Source organism: Chrysemys picta, chromosome 11 (genome assembly GCF_011386835.1).
Source record: "Chrysemys picta bellii isolate R12L10 chromosome 11, ASM1138683v2, whole genome shotgun sequence".
In the NCBI taxonomy this organism is placed as follows: Eukaryota; Metazoa; Chordata; order Testudines; family Emydidae; genus Chrysemys; species Chrysemys picta.
This window is the reverse complement of record NC_088801.1, coordinates 39,359,014-39,381,672: the sequence shown is the minus strand read 5'-3', so window position 1 is coordinate 39,381,672 and position 22,659 is coordinate 39,359,014. Positions and strand designations below refer to the sequence as shown.

Below are 22,659 nucleotides of genomic sequence, written 5' to 3'. Positions count from 1 at the left end.
TGCAATCTTGCCTAAAGCATTAAATATGTGCAGGAAATTGTCATATTGGTAAAGGAAATGAGTCAACACAAACTTTTTGGTAGAGAAGCAAAATGCATTTCCACTGGGATACAGAACTGCTAGAGTTTCCAAGATGTGACACTGCTGTAATTATGGGTTAAGCACTGCCTTGGGCTTACAAATGTCATCCGATTTAAAGCCAATTTAAAATATTCAGTATCCTAGAAAACAGTGGGCTTTATATTAAAATGTTTCAAAATAGTGAGTATTCAGCACAGTATATAAGAATAAGAAGTGGAATAGATCTGTTACAGGTCACTTATATAAAATAGGACCTTCGTTATATTTTAGTCTTGCCTGGAGCGGGGAGGGAAATCTACTTCATCTAGTGTTGGTGTCTACTTCTAACTCTACCAGGGCACAAAGCAGCAATTTCAAACAAACATACGTGAAATATTAGCAGCAGAACATCTGCTTTTAGTAAGCTTGCATATGCTACCATACTTTGTAGAGAATTTTACTATTATTTTGTAACAGAAGCTGAAAAATAAAGAACATGTAATATGTTTGTATGCCAGATCAATAAAAGGTTTTCCCGTATGATTATTTTAGGAAGACTGAAGTTATTTTTCAGTGTAACTGGAGAGTTCCTAGAAAGATGTAAAGTTGCTCCCAATAGTTTAATACAGAGTGGTGAAAATATTAAATTAAATTTTCAGTATCTTTAATGATGTACTAGGTAGTTCTAGTAGCAAGTTTTGGTTTAAAGGGCACCAACTTTCAGTAATGGTTTAATTAGAAATGCAAAGCTTTGGTTTTACTGTCCGAAAGTAGGGACACAATAGTTTTCCAAGTCATTGGAAAATTGTCTATGTATTACTTGCAAATGGGCAGTATTGTCTATGTGTCCGAAATAAATTGTTTTGAGCGTACTGTTAAGTTTTTTCTTAGTAACTTTCTCCTTCCCTCTCCTACATAAAACATGCCATCAGAGTTTTGCAATGATGTACTGATTGCTGAAGCAAATTAATATGTTCAAACTCTTTCACTCTTTTCAACTCTAAAGTTGTCTTCAGAAAACTGAATCATATTGCTTTGGTATAAAACCTAGATTCTTAGATGCTGCTCATTCATTCAAACTCACTCCCTGACACTCATGTTTCTTCATTGTTATAAGGAATATTATGTCCTTTAAGATTTTTCATTTGTAATGTCTCAATCCCTACACTTTTGTTGGAGGAGGAGGAGGAGCATTATTATTATTATTTTTTAACCAGAGATGCTCTTCTGAAACAAAAATGGCATTCTGAGATTGGAGTTCAGCCTTTTATTTGGGGTGACTGTGACATAATATACTGTTGCTAAGTATGTAACATGCCTTAAAGTATGCATTATCCGTCTGCTTTAATGATTAAACTTTAGTCAGTTGCCTAATACTTCATAAATATTAACTAAAGCCTCACAACATCCTTCTGGCATAAGTGTACATTATTAATATATACCTCAATATACTCTAACATTCTCTGTTAGAATAGTAAGTGATATTGGGTTTCAATATGTGATATTTCAATTGTTCTCTATAGTCCTGAATTTTTATTCTGAATGTTCCTGAGAAACATAGGGAATTGGAAAGAGAGGCAGAAGAGCTGCAATAAACACAGCAACTTTAGGATGAGAAGAAGCAGATATGAAAAATGGTTTACTGATGAAAAGGACTGGAGACGCAGCCAGGTAAATTGATAACAGCAGTGGACGTAGGGCCTGAACAGTGGTTTACTGCTTATCGGGTAGTTAAGAACTGCAGCTGTGTGCCAGCCAGCATAAGGGAGAGGTAAAAATGCAGAGGAGATGCTAAGCTAACCAGGAAGACAATCTTTGTAAACAGAGCTGCTGCATGCGAGGTGCACTGTAATCATGTGATCTCACAGCTGTTCAACATGCAACTGAAGTGGAATGTTGGGATTATAGGGTTAAAAACATGGAGAAAAAATAAAAAAGGATCAGTTTTACATTTTCAGTTCAGTATCAAACTTTTAGAACTAGCTTTCAAATGCGGATGTGTACTGATATGGGCACGTTGATGGGCCTCTGAAATTTGGTTAACTCCTTAGAACTGTTTCTAGCAGTGATCATACTAAACTATTCCTGCAGAATGATTTAGCAAATTCAAGATTTTTTTGAATACCAGTATGTCTCACCAAGAGTTCATATGTACTAATATACTATACATAGAGGCAGACATTTTAGTACTTTAAATTATTTCTAAGTATTATCTGGTGGTTGGATCTCCTGACTCCCAATGTAATGCTCTAAATTCTATTCTTTTTCTACCACTGACTCACTATTTGATCTTCAGCAAATTAGTTTGTTTACCTATGCCTCAGTTCCCTCATCTGCAAGATGGGAAAACTGCTGTACTGTACTTCCAAATCCTGAAAATTGCTGTTAATCCTAATGTGTAGGGCACTTTGAGATACATGGATGAAATTATAGAAGTGCAAGGTATTATTTTCTCTCAACAGTTTTCAAGAACCTGTGCCTACTCTACATTTGTGTGACATGCATAATACACAATGGTGAGGACAATAATATTTTCATTAGTTGGAGATGAATTCACCATAAAATGTACAGGTGAAGTTTGTTTCATGTCAAACATGTTTCATACACACTTCACTATTCAATATTACGTATGAATGAAATTCAATCTTCAAATATTTTAGATTAAAATAATGTTAGCAGAGAATAACCCTCCCACCCAATGGATTATGATAGAAGTGATTCACAGATCTCATGTCACATGTGGACTGTACTACTTAAAATCTGGTTGTTACTAAATGAAAGAGCAATATTACTGGATATTTTATTACATCAAAAGTGGGCTCAATCCACACAGATTGAATGAAATATTAACACAAAGTTGCATTCAAGAGGTATAGTGTCCACGAGCAGTCAGGAAAGCAATGTGTCTCCATGTTAGTGGCGTGTTACATTCTCCTGTTTTTGCTTATTGCTCGCTTTTTAGCAACAACCTAAACTTTGTTAATGCCACTAACTGGTTATGAAAATAATCACGTTTTTTACAGTTAGGATGGTGGGAATAGTAACATTTAAACTATACATAAATGGGGTGCAAGCACTCATTCTTCAAAGCCTCGGGTATGCAAAATATGAGAATGACATATCAGCCAAAACACAAGTATGTGGAAAAGACATGAATATGTGCGTCTTGATAAATATTATAGCAAACAACTTAAATCTTATTTAAACTTCTTCCAAAAGGAGCAAAACTCATGTGCAAGCACACCTAAAACAATTATCCTCTAGATTTCTTTAACAAGTTATTCCATAATATAAACATAGTGATAAGTTAAAAAACATATTTGATAGTGGCATAATACCTTAATTGCTATGGCAATTAATAGATTTTCTGAGCAAATTATTATGAGAATTTACCTACTATTGGAGGAGAGTGCACATGATATGGCAGTGAAAAGACCCCTTTCATATAACATCCTCTTTCTTCCCACCCACTTTAAACTATGGGTCCATTAGAAACAAACATATCTGATTCTCCTTAAAGTTAAAAAAGAATTCAAAGTTTCATTTTACATTTTACTTGCAGCTTCAGTATTTAAATAAAATACATTCCAAGAGAATTATCCAAATCAGAGAATAAAATGGTTTTACATAATCATCATTAGAGTAAAACACATGAATTGCTTTAGAACAAGAGATGTTATGTGGTTTATCTTAAAATGACTTAAACATAAAATTTTACTTGGACATTTACAAATTTTAAGTTATCAACACTAACTCAATAGTATTTTAAAGCACTTCTCAACCTACAAACATTTCTAACAACATTTTAATTGTTGTTAATTGTTAAAACAATCTAATGTTTTAAGAAAATTACCATACCTAGATCCAACGGCACCATCACCAGAATCTTGGCTTCCAGCCTCACTTGGAGTACTCACAGATTTGGAAGATGGAGACATAGGAGGAGGGACTAAATAGTGAAACAGACAGGTATCCGCTGTTACTACTCGTAGAGGTTGCACAGCTTAGGATGTTTCCAAATTAATTTAACATGAAATATTAAAAAAAAAAAAAAGATGGCAAACAAAAAATACGTGGATGAAAATGAATAGTAGAAAGAGAGGGGAAAAGACAATGTTAACATTTCATGCTGGAGACTCATGCAACTCTTTGGCATTTAATGTAGCGGGGATTTATATATATAAAAAGACACACGCAGGAGAAAATGACTGGTGAATATATATATATTTTTTTCTCAATTTCTACAAAATGCTGCCACCAACTTTCAAAGGAGACAATTTTCTTTACCATTTGTCATTTCCAAATAAGTTCAAAGCATGTTAGTATAGCATTAATAACTGTTTTCATGGATTAAACAGACCATAAAATGCACTATTTAAATTCTGCTAAATTTGCCTTCACTTCAGTTACAACTGCAACAATTTATTTTGTCATACAGTAAGTTAACCTGTACTGTTGTTTTATCAGATAATAGTAATTAACACTTCTTTTAGACACAAGAATAGCTGCTATCCTGGAGCTGTTTTTTAATTAAATGTAATAATGTTATATTTAAAATATATATCTCCTTTAAAAGTTTCAAGCATTTTGGGTGAAGATTGCAAATAAAATTTAAAAAACAACATGCTTTTGGGAACTGATGCATAATGAAGAGTGACATCATGCAATTTAAATACAATGCAAAACTGTTTCCCCAGTCTAGAAATTATGATTTGTAAGAACGGCCTGACCCGGCTTTATACCTTTTTGACAGCCTAATAATGCCTCAGAGTTCTTTGCACATTCTATTTTTCAGTAACGCACACAGACACCCAAAGCCATGGTTCTCCCCTAAACTGGGAGTTAAAAAAAAACAAAAACACCCCCCCGCCTGCACCTCCCTTTCCTCCCAAAACAGGGAAAAATTACAGGTAAAGTTGGTAGAAAGCTCTTTTTACAGGTATACTTTTACTTGGTAGTCACTGCCATCTGCTGGATAATTTATAGAATGACTGCCTACAACCCTCTATTCTAGTACTGCATGATTTTATCACTAACTTGTTCAATTAAAAAACGGCAATTAACATAAAAAACAGACAAGCATGAATGAAAACTTGTTCTGCCTTTACTAAATTAGACAGTTAAGACCTGAAAACAGAGCTAAGGGATCACAATGCCTAGACTATCAATTTAGCTCACACTGTATCAAATACACGGCCGTGATAAATATGTCACGGACCATGAAATCAATTCTCCCCTGTGAAATCTAGCTATTGGAGGGGAGTAAAAGAGGGGCAGGGCTGAGGGTGCCCCACCAGGGGCTCCTATCATGCACCAGGCACCAGTTGCTAGTCCTGGCAGGATTGGGGAGGGATGGTACTTCCTCTTCCCCTGCACAGCTGCTCTTGGGGGTGGGGGGAGATCAGACCCACCTCTGGGTACCTCCCACACTTGTAGCAAGCGCCATGGCTGCTACCTTCAGAGCCCAGCTGAAGCGCAGAAGCAACAGTAGTAATCCTGTGACCACTTTGCAACCCCCACAACCCCTTTTTGGGTCAGGACCCCCACGATTACAACACCATGAAATTTCAGGTCTAAACATCTGAAACCATGAAATTGACTAATTTTAAATTTCTACGATTGTGAAATTGACCAAAATGGACTGTGAATTCAGTAGGGGCCCTAATAATGTGCAATCAGGGGCGGCTCCAGGCACCAACGCACCAAGCATGTGTCTGGGGCGGCAAGCCGCGGAGGGCAGCAGTTAGGCTGCCTTCGGTGGCATGCCTGCAGGAAGTCCACCGGTCCCGCGGTTTCGGCGGCAATTCTGCAGTGGGTACGCCGAAGATGCGGGACCGGCGGACCTCCCGCAGGCATGCCGCCGAATCCGCGTTACCAGCAGACCTCCCGCAGGTATGCCGCCGAAAGCTGCCTGACTGCCGTGCTTGGGGCGGCAAAATACATAGAGCCACCCCTGTGTGCAATCCAGTGATTGATTTTTTTAAATTTATATCTAACTAATAGATATAAAGGATCAAACACTGAACTATGACATTAAATATCATAGAGCCAAATCTAAAAATACTTATGTATACTGCAGCTTAAAACTGTGTGTATTTATGCTCCAAAGCAGAGCAGCTCTTCCCCACACTCCCTCAAAAAAAATCCAAAGGAAGAAAAGATGAGAACAAATGACTGACTTTCCAGGATTTCTTTTGCCCCTGGAAGCAGCTGCTCACTGTACACAACTTCATAGATCACGAAAGAGTCAGATACAAAGAAGGTAAGAGTATCAACAAAACAAGCTCCCTGAACAGGGGGCTGCAAACGAGGGAATCTGAGAGGGAGATCCCCTGCTGAAGGAACGAACACTAATTCTTGGGGTGAGTGAGTTTTTGTTTCTGTTTGGTTTTTCTTTTGGCTTGCTTAAAGTTTACAGTGTGGTCTGTATGGGACTGTGTGTTTAGGGACTGTGTGGGAGTAGGGGTCAGAGGCCAGCTAACTGAGTGTGCGCTAGCAAGGCTCTAGCCTCCTGTCCCTTGATCCTGAATCATTCTTGATCACCTTTCCCCTGTGTGTTAATGAGGGGGCATGGTTCAATAAGGCCACATTGCCAAAGCCAACACTGCTCCTGGGTCCAGACAGAGAACCCAATCATGGATGACTCTACACAGGTCCTGGTGTGGATTTGCAGAGACTGACCTGTAGTCCCCATCACAGAAAGCCAGGCTAGGGAGGTCATCCAGTGTAAGAGTTTCCTACTGACAGAATCCCTCAGGAACCACATGGGAGAGCTACAGGAGGAGGTGGCTAGGTTGCAAGTGATTGAAAATATACACATGGAGACCTCCAAGATTGAGGAAGCAATCCATCTGGGTAGGCCTGCAGTGGCACCACCAGGGGAGGAGGAAACAGCCCCTTCATAGGGAGGAAGCTGGATGCTGGCTACTTCTGCTCCCAACCAATCCTCCATAAAGATTTAAAAAAACAAACAAACAAAAAACCACACCACTAGTTCTCTACTCTGGCAATGAGGGATGAAGAATCTCCCCCAAAGGCAGAGGAGGAGGAGGAACCACATACCCCAAAGGCTGGAAGGAATGCGGCCACCAGTCCTGAGAGAAAACCACCTGGTGGTGAGATATAACCCTGAGCAGATGAGACGTGACTACAGGCCTCTGGAAGTGAGGGTGAGGGAGCTGGGGGCACAGGTGGCGGTGTCATCAATCCTTCTGGTCGAGGGTAGGGACCCAGAGAGAGAGAGAGAGACACACACACACACACACACACACACACACACACATATCCTGGGATGAATGCAAAACTGTTCAGTCACAGTGTTGCCAGGAGCACTTCGACTTCCCTGACCATGGGATACTGTTCCAAGAAGAACTGCTGAGCAGAAAGAGGGTCCACCTATCAAGGAAGGGAAAGAGTATATTTGGATACAGACTGGCTAACCTACCGAGGAGGGCTTTAAACTATGTTCAAAGGGAGCAGGAAACAAAAATCCACAGTAAGTCCAAAACATGGAGACCTGGATGATGGGTCGGAATCAGGGGGGGGGGGGGGGGGGGAAGAAGATGGGACATAGGAAATCATAGCAGGGATACAGGAGACAAGGAAATATAGAAGGGGAAATCTAATCAACGTCTTAGATATCTGTATATTAATGGAAGTAGTATGGGGAATAAAAACCTAGAAATACTAGTGAATAACCGCAATTACAACATACTTGGTATCACAGAGCATTAGGGGATACTTCATGTGACTGGAATATCGATATAAAAGGGTACAGCTTGTTCAGGAAGCACAGGCAGGGAGAAAAGAGAGAAGGGGTTGCTTTGTACATGAAAGATGTATACACTTGCACTGAGACTGATATAGAAGTGGGAGGCAGACCTGTTGAAAGTCTCTGAATAAAGATAAAAGGGATAAAAAACAAGGATGATGATATAGTATGAGTCTACTATAGACCATCTAACCAGGAAGAAGAGTTGGATGAGACTTTTTTTAAACTAACAAAATCATCCAAAGCACAGGATTTGATGGTGACGTGGATCTTCAACCACCCAGTCATCTGTTGGGAAAATAATACAGCAGGGCACAGATTATCTGACAAGTTCTTGGAATGCAATGGAGACCACTTTTTATTACAGAACGTGGTGAAAGCGACTACAAGGAAGAAGCTATTCAAGATTTAATTCTGATAAATATGAAGGAGAATTTGAAGGTGGAAGGCAGCTTGAGTGAATGTGATCATGAAATGATACAGTTCATGACTCTAAGGAACAGTAAGAGAATATAGCAAAATAAAGATAATGGACTTCAAGAAGGCAGATTTGAACAAACTCAGAAATGGTAGGGAAGATCCTATGGGAAGCAAGTTTAAGGGAAAAAAATTAAGGAAAGTTGGTAGTTTTAAAAAAAAGAGATATTAAGGGCACAAGGGCAAGCTATCTCAATGTATAGAAAAGATAAGTAGTATGGTAAGAGAACACCCTGGCTTAATCAGGAGACCTTCAATTACACTGGTCTACAATTTTTGAGACGTCGTCTGCTTCAGAGATAAAATGTGCTATTTATTATGTATTTTGATGTGCTGAATTCAAATATGACAATTAAAACAACTGATTGGCTACTGTTTCTAAAATATTTAAGTTTTTACATTTTATGTCTATGTATATTGTGTAGATAGAGTTTTAATCATAAATTGTAAGCATAGGTCTTTTCATGTGTTTATGGTTGCTTTACATGATAATATTTCACCTGTCCTGTTTATGTAACACTTTAAAAATCAGCAAAAGGGTTATATAAATACAATTTATTATGAAACAAAAGGCAAAAAACTATTATGTACATAGTTTAGTCCTATTCAGTGTCTACTCGGTGCTTCTTGGCTTGTCTCTTGTATTCATTAAATGGAGCATCTCTTGTCACTGTCCAGCAATAGTCTGCAAGCATTGATGGGCTCCATTTGTCCTCATAGCGTTTCTCCATTGTTGCAATGTCCTGGTGAAATCGCTCGCCGTGCTCGTCGCTCACTGCTCCGCAGTTTGGTGGAAAAAAATCTAGATGAGTGTGCAAAAAATGTATCTTTAGTGACATGTTGCAACCAAGGCTTTTGTATGCCTTGAGGAGGTTTTCCACCAACAACCTGTAGTTGTCTGCCTTGTTGTTTCCGAGAAAATTTATTGCCACTAACTGGAAGGCTTTCCATGCCGTCTTTTCCTTGCCACGCAGTGCATGGTCAAATGCATCATCTTGAAGTTCACGAATCTGAGGACCAACAAAGACACCTTCCTTTATCTTAGCTTCACTTAACCTTGGAAATTTTCCACGGAGGTACGTGAAAGCTGCTTGTGTTTTGTCAATGGCCTTGACAAAGTTCTTCATCAGACCCAGCTTGATGTGTAAGGGTGGTAACAAAATCTTCCTTGATTCAACAAGTGGTGGATGCTGAACACTTTTCCTCCCAGGCTCCAATGACTGTTGGAGTGGCCAATCTTTCTTGATGTAGTGGGAATCTCTTGCACGATTATCCCATTCGCAGAGAAAACAGCAGTACTTTGTGTATCCAGTCTGCAGACCAAGCAAGAGAGCAACAACCTTCAAATCGCCACAAAGCTGCCACTGATGTTGGTCATAGTTTATGCACCTCAAATGTTGTTTCATGTTGTCATAGGTTTCCTTCATATGGACTGCACGACCAACTGGAATTGATGGCAAAACATTGCCATTTTGCAGTAAAACAGCTTTAAGACTCGTCTTCGATGAATCAGTGAACAGTCTCCACTCATCTGGATTGTGAACGATGTTGAGGGCTGCCATCACACCACCATGTTGTTGCAGGCTACAAGATCACCTTCCATGAAGAAGAATGGGACAAGATCCTTTTGACGGTCACGGAACATGGAAACCCTAACATCACCTGCCAGGAGATTCCACTGCTGTAGTCCGGAGCCCAACAGCTCTGCCTTACTCTTGGGTAGTTCCAAATCCCTGACAAGGTCATTCAGTTCACCTTGTGTTATGAGGTGTGGTTCAGAGGAGGAGGATGGGAGAAAATGTGGGTCCTGTGACATTGATGGTTCAGGACCAGAAGTTTCATCCTTTTCCTCTTCCTCGTCTAACACAAGTGAGAATGATTCTGGTGCATCAGGAACCGGCAGTCCTTCTCATTGGGGTACTGGGTGTATAGCTGATGGAATGTTTGGATAATGCACAGTCCACTTTTTCTTCTTTGACACACCTTTCCCAACTGGAGGCACCATGCAGAAGTAACAATTGCTGGTATGATCTGTTGGATCTCTCCAAATCATTGGCACTGCAAAAGGCATAGATTTCCTTTTCCTGTTCAACCACTGGCGAAGATTTGTTGCACAAGTGTTGCAGCATATGTGTGGGGCCCACCTCTTGTCCTGATCTCCAATTTTGCAGCCAAAATAAAAGTGATAGGCTTTCTTAACCATAGTGGTTATACTGCGCTTTTGTGATGCAAAAGTCACTTCACTACAAACATAGCAGAAGTTATCTGCACTGTTCAGACAAGTACGAGGCATCTCTGCTCACTTTGGCTAAACAGAAATGTGTCCCTTTGCAAAATCAAACACTGACAAATAAGAGAGCACGACACTGTATGATTTCTAGAGCTGATATAGGGCAATTTGTTCAGCAGAGTGATGTAAGCTTCGTTATGATTGCATCATCCATGACTTCTAGGATAACATGATGTAATTCATATCATGTATGACGCAATACCAGCTTCAGATTGCATCATTCATTGTTTTGCCTAAAAAGCAAGTACTGTCCAAACCCAGTCAGATTTATTCATAGATCCAGTCAAAGATGTATTTTAGTCATTTCTGGTTTAAATTGAGATCCCTTCCCTTTATAACTCACTTATCCTCTGCCATTGCCAAGTCAAGGGTCGTATATACTGACCCAATATCATATCTTGAAAACTAGAGCCAAATCAACAATTTTAAGCATCATTTTCGTTCTCAGTGACCCAGAATTAGTAAAGTTTGACTACATTTATTTCAGAAGCATTTTGGCTGTAGAGCAGTGTAATCAAACAGTTTGTAAGCACTTAGAAGAAAATAAGGTGATAACTAACAGTCAACATGGATTTGTCAAGAACAAATCATGTCAAACCAACCCAATAGCCTTCTCTGACATAAGCCTTGTGGATATAGAATGGAAGCAGTAAATGGGATATATCTCAACTTTAGTAAAGTTTTTGGTACTGTCTTGCATGATGTTTTCATAAGCAAAATAAGGAAATATAGCCTAGATGAACCTGATATAAGGTGAGTGCAAAACTGTTTGGAAAATGATAGAGTAGTTATCAATGGTTTAATCAAGCCAGAAGAACATAGAGAGGGGGGTTCCTTAGGGACCTGTCCCGGAAGCAGTTCTGGTCAGTATCTTCATAAATTATTTGGATAATGGCAGAGAGAGTACACTTATAAAGTTTACTGATGATACTAAGCTGGGGGGAGTTGCAAGTGGTTTGAAGGACAAGATTAGAATTCAAAATGAACTTCAACTGGAGAAATGGTGGGAAATAAATAGGATGAAATTCAGTAAGGACAAACGGAAAGTACATGATGTAGGAAGAAATTTTTCAAACAACTGTACAAATACAAAATGGGAAACGACTGTCTAGGAAGGAGTATTGCAGAAAAGGATCGGGGTGGTGGTGGGTGGGTGGTGTTATAGTGGATCACAAGTTAACTGAGAGTCAACAATGTAAGATTGTTGCAAAAAAAGTGAACATCATTCTGGGATGTATTAGAAGGAGTGTTGCAGGCAAGACATGACAAGTAATTCTTCCATTCGACTCAGCACTGATAAGGCCTCAGCTGGAGTACTCTGTCCAGATCTGGCTACCACACTTTAAGAAAGATGTGGACAAATTGGAGAAAATCCAAAGGAGAGCAACAAAAATGATTAAAGGTCTAGAAAATGTGACCCACGTGGAAAGATTGCAAAAATTGGGTTTGTTTAGTCTGGAGAAGAGAAGACAGGGGGAGGGAGGGGATGATAACAGTCTTCAAGTATGTAAACATTTGTTACAAATAGGAGTGATAAATTGTTCTCCTCATCCACGGAGGACAGGACAAGAAGTAATTGGGCTTAAATCCCAGCAGGGGATATTTAGGTTAGATGTTAGGAAAAACTTCCTAAGAGCAAGGGTAGTTAAGCACTATAACAAATTATCTAAGGAAGTTGTGGAATCTCCATCATTGGAGACTTTTAAGAACAGGTCAGACAAACACCTGTCAGGGATGGCCTAGATCAGGAGTCTCAAACTCAAATGACCATGAGGGCCACATGAGGACTAGTGCATTGAACCGAGGGCCGCATTACTGACACCCACCCTCGCTGCCTCTGGCCCCGCCCCCATTCCACCCGTTCCATTAGGCCCCGCCCCTGCCACACCTCTACCCACCCCTTCCCTGCCCCATTCCAATCCCTTCCCCGAAGTCCCCACCCCAACGCTGCCCCCAAGGGGTGCAGAAAGGGTGCAGGATGCGGCAGGGGGCGCAGGAGGGGTGCAGGATGCGGCAGGGGGCTCAGGGCAGGGAGTTGGGGTGCAGGATGTGGCAGGGGGCTCAGGGCAGGGGAGGGGTTCAGGGTGTGAGCTCCAGCCCGGCGCCGCTTACCTAGAGCGGCTCTGGGGTGGCAGCGGTGCACACCAGGGCCAGGGCAGACTCCCTGCCTGCCTGCCCGCCCTGGCCCTGCGCCGCTCCGTTCCTGGAAGCAGGTGGAACCGTGTCCCTGCAGCCCCTGGGGGAGGGGAGGCGCTCAGGGTTCCGTGTGTGCGCTGCTCTTGTCGCTCCTCTAGGTACCTCCCACGAAGCTCCCATTAGCCGCGGTTCCCTGTTCCCAGCCAATGGGAGCTGCAGTGGGCGGTGCCTGGAAGGAGGCAATGCAGGAGCCCTCTGCCTCCTTCCCCCTCCACCCCCCGTCCCGAAAGGGCGTGCTGCCAGCTGCTGCAGAGAGCAGCGCGGGGCTCGCAACCCCACAGGGGGCAATCCCTCGGGTAGGCAGAGGGGCGGGGGGGGGCACACAGGGAGCCCCGCGGGCCACACGCAAGCGGGCCGCAGGTTTGAGACCCATGGCCTAGATAATACTTAGTGCTGTCTCAGTACAGGGGGACTGGACTAGATGACCAATTGAGGTCCCTTCCAGTCCCACGTTTCTGTGATTCTATGATCACTGCCATGAAAATAATTAACCAATGAAAACAATCATTTGAAGGTTCCCTGATTTTTTACACCAAATTCTGCCCCAATTTACATATGATGCAACCCTGTTCGAGACACTGAAACTACATGGAGTGCGAGTCAGGACAGATTTTGACCCTCTAACATACACTAAAGTTAAAATGCCTTTTTCTTTTTAGGAATCTCTTGTTCAACAGAAAACCACACAAGTATTTAATGAAAATTCTATCTTTATTAAATCCTATTTGCACCAGAATTATTTTTTTAAAAGAGAGAGACAGCACTATATATCTGGAAAGGAAAGACTAGTTTCAGCCTGAGTACCTACTCTATGCCTCCCAGTTTATTTACATTTGTATGAAGTTTCCATTTTTTAAAAATCTGCTATGTACAGCATAACTGAGTGATTTAACTGTAGTACAACATGTATATGCTAAAGAAATAGATTCTCATGACCAAAGTAAATGGCAGATCTAATCCAGGGTTTTGGAAAATAATTCTTATTTCTGGTGTTCTGCCTATTAAAAAAAAAACCCTAAATTTGCTCCTCCCCCAAAATGCTTTTCTGGCAGAGGAAATTACATTTAGAACTCTCCAATACACCTCTGGTAAAAGCAGATCTAAGATAATGTAATATGCGTAGAAGGCAGACTAAAATTAGGCAAAATGTAAAAGGAATTGACAAGAACTAGTCCTTGTATACTGATTTACCAAAAGGCAACTTGTAGTAGCCTATCATTTACTTATAGTAGGCATATGTATCTAGCAAACAGATTTTTAGGTAATGCCATGATTTACTAGATCTCCTTCTACAGTACTTTATTCATAATCAATACTGCAAATATTAACATGCAGTGAAGAGGTTTGAGGCCTAATCTCTTTAGGCACTGTTACTAGACTAAAACTTGCACACTCTTCCTAGTTAGTAAGTGGGCTAGTGGGAAGAGCAGATCAGAAGACTTAAGAAAAAGATTTGTGCACAGAATCCTTATGAGTGTATTATTTCTAAAGCATTCTCAAATTTAGTCTGCGATACTGCAATGCCCCCTTGTGGAGTACGTCATTTCCAAAAAGGAAGTCTCCCCCTTGGTGGGGACAATGCCTATTTAATGCAAATTTAATTATCTTACGAGACACTCCAAATAAGAATGCTTAATTTTGATTGTTAGAAGATAAAATTTTAATGATTTCTTGAAGCAGTTTTGTGTTTCACTAAGTAAGTATTGTTAGATGTTCATCTGTGTGTGTTCTCCTTGTGTGCTATCCTAGGTCTACACAGACAGCCGGCACAGCAGACCTCGAGCGAACCAATGACCACAAGATCCGTTAAGGTACGAAGGCACCAGGCCAGGTTTATTGTCGACCAAGCACCAGTAATAGCACGAGGATACTAAGGCATGTATGCCCGTGACAATGGACGCAGCTCTGTGAATGGCAGAACTTTCCATTCCCCCCTTGGTTGGACCAAGACACTCTCAGAGATACCTCTTTATACCCTGATACAAACAAATTATGTGCTGCCCCTGTGAGATAAATAGTTACTGCCCCCTGATGTGGCTAGTTATCACCCATCTCCTTGTGCATGTTGGTTCGATTTAAACATCTCTATTTATCACTCCGTTATCCTGACCTTGTCTTTTAGGAGGGGTCAGCATGTTCCTGTTATCCTTGGAAAATATTTTTGTACCATCCTTGATATCAGGATATTTTGGTACCACTCTTCTGAAATGTGTTTTCTAAGAAGTGCTAGGCACAGAGTACTTAATCAATGTGTTTCTCCAATATCAGCCCTGTTCTTGCCAGATTCTCTGAACTTGCCAGCAGGCAAAGCCTGACGTTTGCTCACAGCCTAACTTTTGCTAACTTTGCTTTATATTAGCGAAGTTTGCCCACTTTAGCTCAGGCCTCATACCAGGCCTCTAACACAAGGGCTTATATCTCAGGCTATCTTCCTACTACAAGTATGTCGTCTTACATCAGGGATATGGTGGTATTTAAGAAAACCTGGTTCAGAGGATGAGTTCTTAGAAGTGGAATCCCATATTATATCATTAAGGCAATATCTGATATAGGAAAACCGCCTTATTGGAAGTCTACAGAAAGGAAAGACTATCAATACGTGTTTACTTTATACATTTTTCCAATATAGTTCTTTCCTTTGAAGAAACTTAACGTAACCTGAGTTAGAGCTTGATCAAAGCTACTGCTTGAAGTTAAATATAGCCACTGAAAGGGAGCGTTCTCCATTGTCACATGCAAGCAAGGTCCAGGCTTTGGACAAATGGTTCCCTGCCTGAAGAGTACCAATTGTGTTAGGGCATGGGATTTCAGACAATTTTCCATGAACAGTTACACATTATAAACCCACAGATTTGTTTTATAGAGATGTACCAGTTCATGGCTTTCAGACTTTCACAGACAGCTAGTAATCATGTGCTTGTGGACTTCTGAAAGAGTCTTTCATATTAGTTCAGCAAAACTATCAAGCTTTCATTTCTTCTGTATGGAAATGTCCAAAATTTTAGTCTACCAAAAATACCCAGAGAGGAATGGATAGTTTGTAACATATTGAACTGCTAAAGACGCCAAAACTCTGAATGGCAGACACAGAGAAAGATACTCAAATATCTGTGGAGTACAATTGCCAGAGTAATGATTAAAGAGACAGGATTCTACCCTTACAAGTCATTGTAGACCATTGCTGAAGCTTATGGAATAAGAATGTTTTTAATGGCATCCCCATGGTCGCTTTCAAAATACATAGGGATTGTTTCAAGACCAGATGCAACAAGGTAGTCAGAGAAGGATCATGTCCATAATGGAAAAGCAACTGCCACACTGCTTCATACTTGCAGACAAGACAAGACAAGATTCAGAGTGATAGCCCAAATCAAAAGGATAACTTGAAATCCTGGGTGGTCAAAAACTAGTGATGAGAGAAGTGTCTAAGATTCAGGATGGAGTTTAAAAATACTTCTCCAGTTTGATTTTTTTTTTTCAGAAAGATGTGACTAAGGAAAGCCAAAGTCTGAGCAATCAGACATACCTGATATACAAAACCTATCCAACAATGGGGTAGGATCTGAGGCTAAAATAGGGAAAGAACAAATTAAGAACAATTATATTTTCCTAGACAGTTAAAACTTACATTTGACTTTGCTGTTACCCCCATTATTGGAAGTGAAAGCACCTTTAGGCCTGACAGAAGACTGTTGTGGATTTTAACACTCTGTTCTGATAACATTTAACAGCATAAGCAGAACTGTGTACATGTAAGAAATTGCAGAATAATCATGTTTAGTGTTGCATATGTGTAAGAAATTGCAGTGTAATCAAGATAAAATAACTAAAGTTAGAAAAGACCGGTGTGATTTAACACTAAACTTGTACGGACAGGGAAGATAGTTAACATGGAAATGAGAGACTAGGACATATGTATAAGAAAATATATGCAAAAAGTTTGTGTGACAAAGGGAGGCTGCTGTATTGTTTGGTGCTGGAGGAGACTGATGAGATTGTCCTGATGAACTTCCCACTTGTAACTGATCACTACTCTGTTTTTCCCTTAATAAATATGTTAGACCCATCTGCTGATTAAGTGAACCTCAATCCAACACCCATAAGATTGTGTAGGTGTTGGTAGGAGGGGGAAGTTAAGTAGTAGAAACAGAACAAATGCACAAACTGATGCATTACTGACAATGTATAGTAATTAAGGTCAGTAATTGTGGAGAAGTGGACAATTGCTAGCTAAAACCCTGCCTGTTGACAGAGGACAAAATACCAATGTGCTGTTCAGGGAAAATAGGAGGAAAACAAAAATGTATGATATTTAATGCAGACCAAAACAGATTCCCAATAATTCACTTTTGTTTATGTTCTGAAGGAAACTTACTTTTGACATATTCCTCAATTTTATTTAATATGTGCCAAAGATACTTTAAATTTAGATCCCAGTTCTCAGAGACCATCTTAAATATTGAGTAGATTAGCAGAGTTAAACATTTTACTAACAATATTTTGTAAAAGAAGAGAGTTCGAGCATTTAATTGTGTGCACGGAGGCACATCATTTAGGATTGACACTTATGACAAATGGTGAACTATGCAGGACAAATTGTGCCAAAGACAAGAGACACATGCAGGCTAGAACTACTGAGTCAGTCATTTAATTTTCATGCTTCTAATACAAATGCTACATTCTTCATGTAGGATATGATTTAACTGGTATTATTCTTACCTATAGGAGAATCTGGTGTTAATCCCATGCTTTGAAGCAATGCTTCAGCTTCTCTTCTCTTCTTTTCAAGGTCAGACTCTTCTTGTACAGGAAGAGCTTCCTTCTTCTGATCAGTCTAAAAAAATTTCAGGAACAGACAACCTTTATGAGACAGTATATAGTTGATGTAAAACATTTTGTGGTTTCATATGTGAGAAAACATTTAGTTATTTTTCAGTATTCACTTTTCTGTGCTTAGTGAATAAATATCATGAGCTTGGAGAAGTCTGATCTAGCAATCCTCAAGCTCCTTTTTGCAGGGAAAGTCAAAGAGCTCTTTCTATGTTCCTTAATGAGATAATGATCTGGAAAACTGCTAGAATGGCAGTAACTCTTATAAAGAAAAATATTATGGGTTTGGGATAGCAAGGAGACAGACAGAACCTTGGCCAACTGTGTGACAGGACACTCTGCCCGATATGGCAAATATTTAAAACATTTACTAATTAGAAGACTATATAGCTCATGTGCTAGCAGGCATGAACATATTCAGAACGACTTCTCTGTAGGGGCGTACACAGGCTGCTTAGGTTTTCTTGTCAATCACATAGGTTTCACAAAATGAAAGAAAGGGAACTGTGAAAGAACTATGTGAGACACCCTTTCTTTACACAAAAACACAACTGATGGATGCACAGTACAGTTTACGTTAAGTTGTTTCTTGCCACACTCCACAAAACAAAAGGAAAAAAAAATCAAGTAACTAAACGCTTCAGCATATTATTCAAAATAATAACCAAAAGATTAATGTTTGGGCCAAGTGAATTTTAGGATTAAAGCACACTCAGCTCCCAATAACATCACCTCAGCCTAAAAATCAAATGAACTATCCTCCAACTGGTCACTGAAAAAAGTCTACAATAACTGATGTTCTAGAGAGAGAGAGAGAGAGAGAGAGAGAGCGCCAAAACACTCCATTAAGTTTAAACAAATAAGTCTATTACTTATTAACTTGAAGAAATATGATTCAAATTCAAGTTGCTCATACTATACAATACATTTATCTCAGTCACATAATTAGAGTACAATCATTGGCACTCTGTCACTATCATTCTTTTTTGTAAAGATGAACTGGTCATTCAACAGGAATCTTTTGAATAGGTGGAAAAACCTAGGTAAGTCAATTTTCTCACTATGTAATGGTTAAAGATAAATGCCTACTCCTCTCTTGGATACATGTAATATTTCCAAACCATTGTATGATTTCTCCTAAATCAAGGAGTTCCCAAATATTATAAACACATGATTCCTGGAAAGTGCAAACTAGCAATACACTTTTCTGTGATCACTGGGACATGGATTATATTGCGAGATATTTCTCTGTCTTTTCTTTACTTATGAATCATGCTTCTGGCGTGTTCAGTAACATGCTGTTTTAAGATTCTTAACAGCCCATAACTTAAATGCAGAAAAGACATGAACACAGGGCCAAGTTCAGCAAAGCATTTAAACGTATGCTTAATTTCAAGCACATACTTAAGTGCTTTGTTGAATGTGTGCCAATGTACAGAAGAAGTTTGCAACAGAAGGCTCTAGAGTATAACTGCCAACTGTGCACTTAAGCAATTTCTTGGCTTTCTTTTTACTGATTATTAATTCTATCTTCTAACATGAAGAGTAGGTGGGTATGACCTGATTATTGTTTTGACTTGAAAATGCAGGTTGAAGATTAGAGTTGGCTAATGGCACAATATTCTACTAGGCCACTAACAGCACTGATAGTCATTACTGAGGGACATATTGAGAACTACATTTAAGGAAGTACTTTAAAAAAATACTTTTCACAGTTTATGCAGTTTGTTTACTTTCTACAGGGAGATCTCACTAAATCACTTCAATTTTCTGTTTCTCATGCACTAGTATAATGCTATTATGTTTGGATTTCTAACAATGCATGGGGAAGAAAAACAGTCATCTAAATATTTCTATTCAAAACTGGTGTTAGTCCCCCTTCAAAACAAAACAAAACTGCACATTTAAATTTTAATCCTATCCGACTTGACAACATACCTCTAAGTAACATGAAGCAAATTAATAAATTACTAAGTGCAAGACAAGTTACAGAACATAAGGAAATATTTGATAATTTTCTTGTTGATAACATTTAGGTTCTTACTTCCTTTTTCTTTCTTTCTTCCTCCTTTCTTTTCTTCTCCTCCCTGATTTGCGCCAAGCGTTGCTTTTTGCGCTCTAACTCTGCCTTCAATTCACTTTTGTCAGACATGGCTGGAATCCTGATCAACATGAAGTGATTATTAAACAAGTCATATAATACAGACAGTGAAGTATTTTTAACATAATGGACTTCCATGATTTTTCAAAAAAGTAGTCAGTTTGATAAAATATACTTATTTGGCCTACTAAAAACAAAGCTGTGAAACAAAGCCTTAAGGAGCCACCTAAACATTTATTACATCATATCCAGATTTACATCATATCCAGATTTCCCTCACTCAGCATATCCTGCTGGCTACCAAAAGATTAGAGCCTCTAATCCTACAATGTGTCTCTGCATATGAAGAGAGTCAACTACACTCAGGATCCAGGCATAGGACAGTAGCAAGGAGAATATCAACAAATAAGGAACTGCTTTTGTATTTTAGTTCATTTTAAATGTTGCAGTTTAACAGTGTAGTATGTAGCTGTATTAAATCTATATTCTGAATCATATGAGGAACGCCAACTTTATTATGAACTAAAAAACAAGGTAAGTATAATTTATTAGAGAATACAATTTGAACTATACAAAATGTAGATTACTCAATTTTTTTTTTATTTTTTTGTCTAGTGTTTACTGACAAGGATTCCAGTGTATTTTTCAAAAGAAAGATGCAGACATAGGTGGATTTAGAAATGCATGGTCAATTATATGTTCTACTGTGAACACAGCAAGGTTTCCCAAATTAAACAGGTTGGTAGAGGTGGAGAGTTCATTCCCATTAAACAAAGGTACCAAAAAATTAAAATACAGATCAGAAGAGCGGTGGAAGAATAAGAGATCAAATTTGCTGATGCAACATAAATCCAAATTATGTTTTAGGAAGTTCTACAGTGAACAAGAGGAGGAGCTGTGAATGCCCTTAAACCCCGATCCGGCTAACAGTGATGCACATGCTTAACTTTAAGCCCCAGTAATGGAACTACTCAAGCGCCTGAAATCATGTTTGCACAAGCACTGCTTTCCAAAGATGATGAAGCTAAAAGCCATAAACGATTAATTGACAGCTGTTTCTTTTTTCACATACATGCATGTGTGCATGAGAAAAGAAACATACCAGAAATTTCATATATTTAGTTCAATATAAATGTTGATTTTTTATATTTTAAACATAAAATTGCCAAAAGATTTGTTTTTAAGATCACCAAAGCAACTTCAGAGATGAATACGATCACTGCATATTTTTGTTTAGTTTTTAATAAAGGAATTGGAACTTTAATACTAAATTTACACAGCATAAATTATATAACATGTGGTGGCTCCAATACAGAAAGCCAGCTTCACAGCACTGCTGCAACTGGAAAAAGATGAAAAACTGATCTGATTAGGTGCGTCTTCCTGACCTGGTACCTTATCAGCAGCTGCAACCAGCCTCAGCGTAAACCAGAGACGCCTGAAAGGGGCTGTGACAGCGGGGATAAGCGAACAACGGGTGAGAGAGAGCTCGAGGGGACACCCGCGCACGGTGGCTGGGCTGTTGTTGCTGCTGCACAGAATCGTGTTGTTACCCAAAGGTGACTGCATCGGCGCACCCTAGAGCCCTTAGGGCTGGAAGGAGACGCCACCGGGATGCCTAGGCTCACCCATTACAGCAACCGGGGCGCTTCAGCCCAGGGCCCCCTCCCCACAACACAAGGCAACAAGCGCCTCCCGAGGGACCTGGCATCTCCGCCTGAGACGGGGCTAGCCGTCTCCCCACCCCCACAGTGCCCCGGACCATCGCCTTTTACTGCCCAGCGTGTGGGGCCACCTCGCCCACCACAGTCCATGGGAGGAACCTGCTCCCCCTCTCCCCACTGCCGGCGGTACCGGGGGGGGGGGAGGGTGTAGCTTCTCCTCCCCCGGGCGGCACTGGGTGTGGGGGGAAGGGGCGCCCGACTCCTCTCTGCCGCTAACGCAGGCTAGGGGCGCGGCAGTGGCTGGTTCAGGGGCTACGGGGCGCTCCCCTCCCTCAGGACACGCCGGGGACGGCGCTAACCTGACAGCAGAATCTCTCTCCGCCTAAACCACCGCTCAGAGGCTCCGCGCCCAGCTCTGCTTTCACCTCTTCACAAAGGCGGTGGCAACGTCGGGCGAGCCGGGAACCTACGGCAAGTGCGGAAGGACATACCAGCTTCTCCCGGCAGAACGCGCACGCGTTGCAAACCCTACGGCGCTCGTGGAGGGACATATTCACTTTTCGACACAGAACACGAATATAACGGAAGTGTTGGCAAAAAGCTGCTGACACTGCCCAGGAGGGCTCACCTCCAGCACCCGAAATGAGGGGCCTGAGAGCGGCACCTAAATGGCATAAAATAAACCCGACATTGCTCCTATAGCGTCAAGTACGGAATTATGGCCGAGGAGACCACAATTCCCAGCATGCATTGCGGCTCCCTTGGGCTAACACTTCCCAGCAGGTAACGCGGCCAGGCCGCAGCCCTAGGAATGGAGCAATGCATTCTGGGGGCTATCCTTGCAGCAGGAGCATTGCATGCTGGAAAGTGTAGTTTCAATAGGCCACATCGGCATACTGAGAGCGTACGTAGCCAGGGACCGCAGTATAGGAAGTGCACGGTGGGTGCGGTCACGGTGCCGGCCTGTAAAAAGCAACAGAGAGTGCTGTGGCACCTTTAAGATTAACAGATGTATTGGAGCATAAGCTTTCGTGGGTGAATGCCCACTTCGTCGGATGCAAGGTGCCGCCCTGGTCACTCACGAAGAAGACTCTCAACGTGTGTTAACTGCTGGTCCCTTTACAAACAGGTGTGCGGACATGGCACTGCTGGGCCCCAAGAGCTCCCATCCTTATCACATTCACGATGAGATGAGATAGGAACAGGGAGAGGCATTTCCCACCTTGTTCTGGCTAGGAACACAATCAGGGACACCGCCTGCTCCAACCTC

The 22,659-nt window shown here is 40.7% G+C and overlaps 1 protein-coding gene across 11 annotated transcripts in view; it reads right to left on the bottom strand.

The window, feature by feature from the left end:
* DYNC1I2 (dynein cytoplasmic 1 intermediate chain 2) overlaps positions 1 to 22,141 on the bottom strand; it is a 49,796-nt gene extending 27,655 nt beyond the window's left edge. For 2 of the 11 annotated variants that reach the window (XM_005290454.5, XM_005290457.5), the window contains exons 1-4: positions 21,749 to 21,887; positions 19,669 to 19,786; positions 17,514 to 17,628; positions 3,919 to 4,063 (exon numbers count right to left, since the gene is read on the bottom strand). In XM_005290454.5, the coding sequence (XP_005290511.1) occupies positions 3,919 to 4,063; positions 17,514 to 17,628; positions 19,669 to 19,776 (368 nt within the window). In that variant the 5' untranslated portion in view covers positions 19,777 to 19,786; positions 21,749 to 21,887. Of the gene's footprint in view, positions 1 to 3,918; positions 4,064 to 17,513; positions 17,629 to 19,668; positions 19,787 to 21,113; positions 21,383 to 21,748 lie in introns of those variants that run through there. The other 9 variants (XM_065560776.1, XM_065560779.1, XM_005290455.5 and 6 more) reach the window with 8 other exon arrangements.
* Between the last annotated feature and the right edge of the window lie 518 nt (positions 22,142 to 22,659).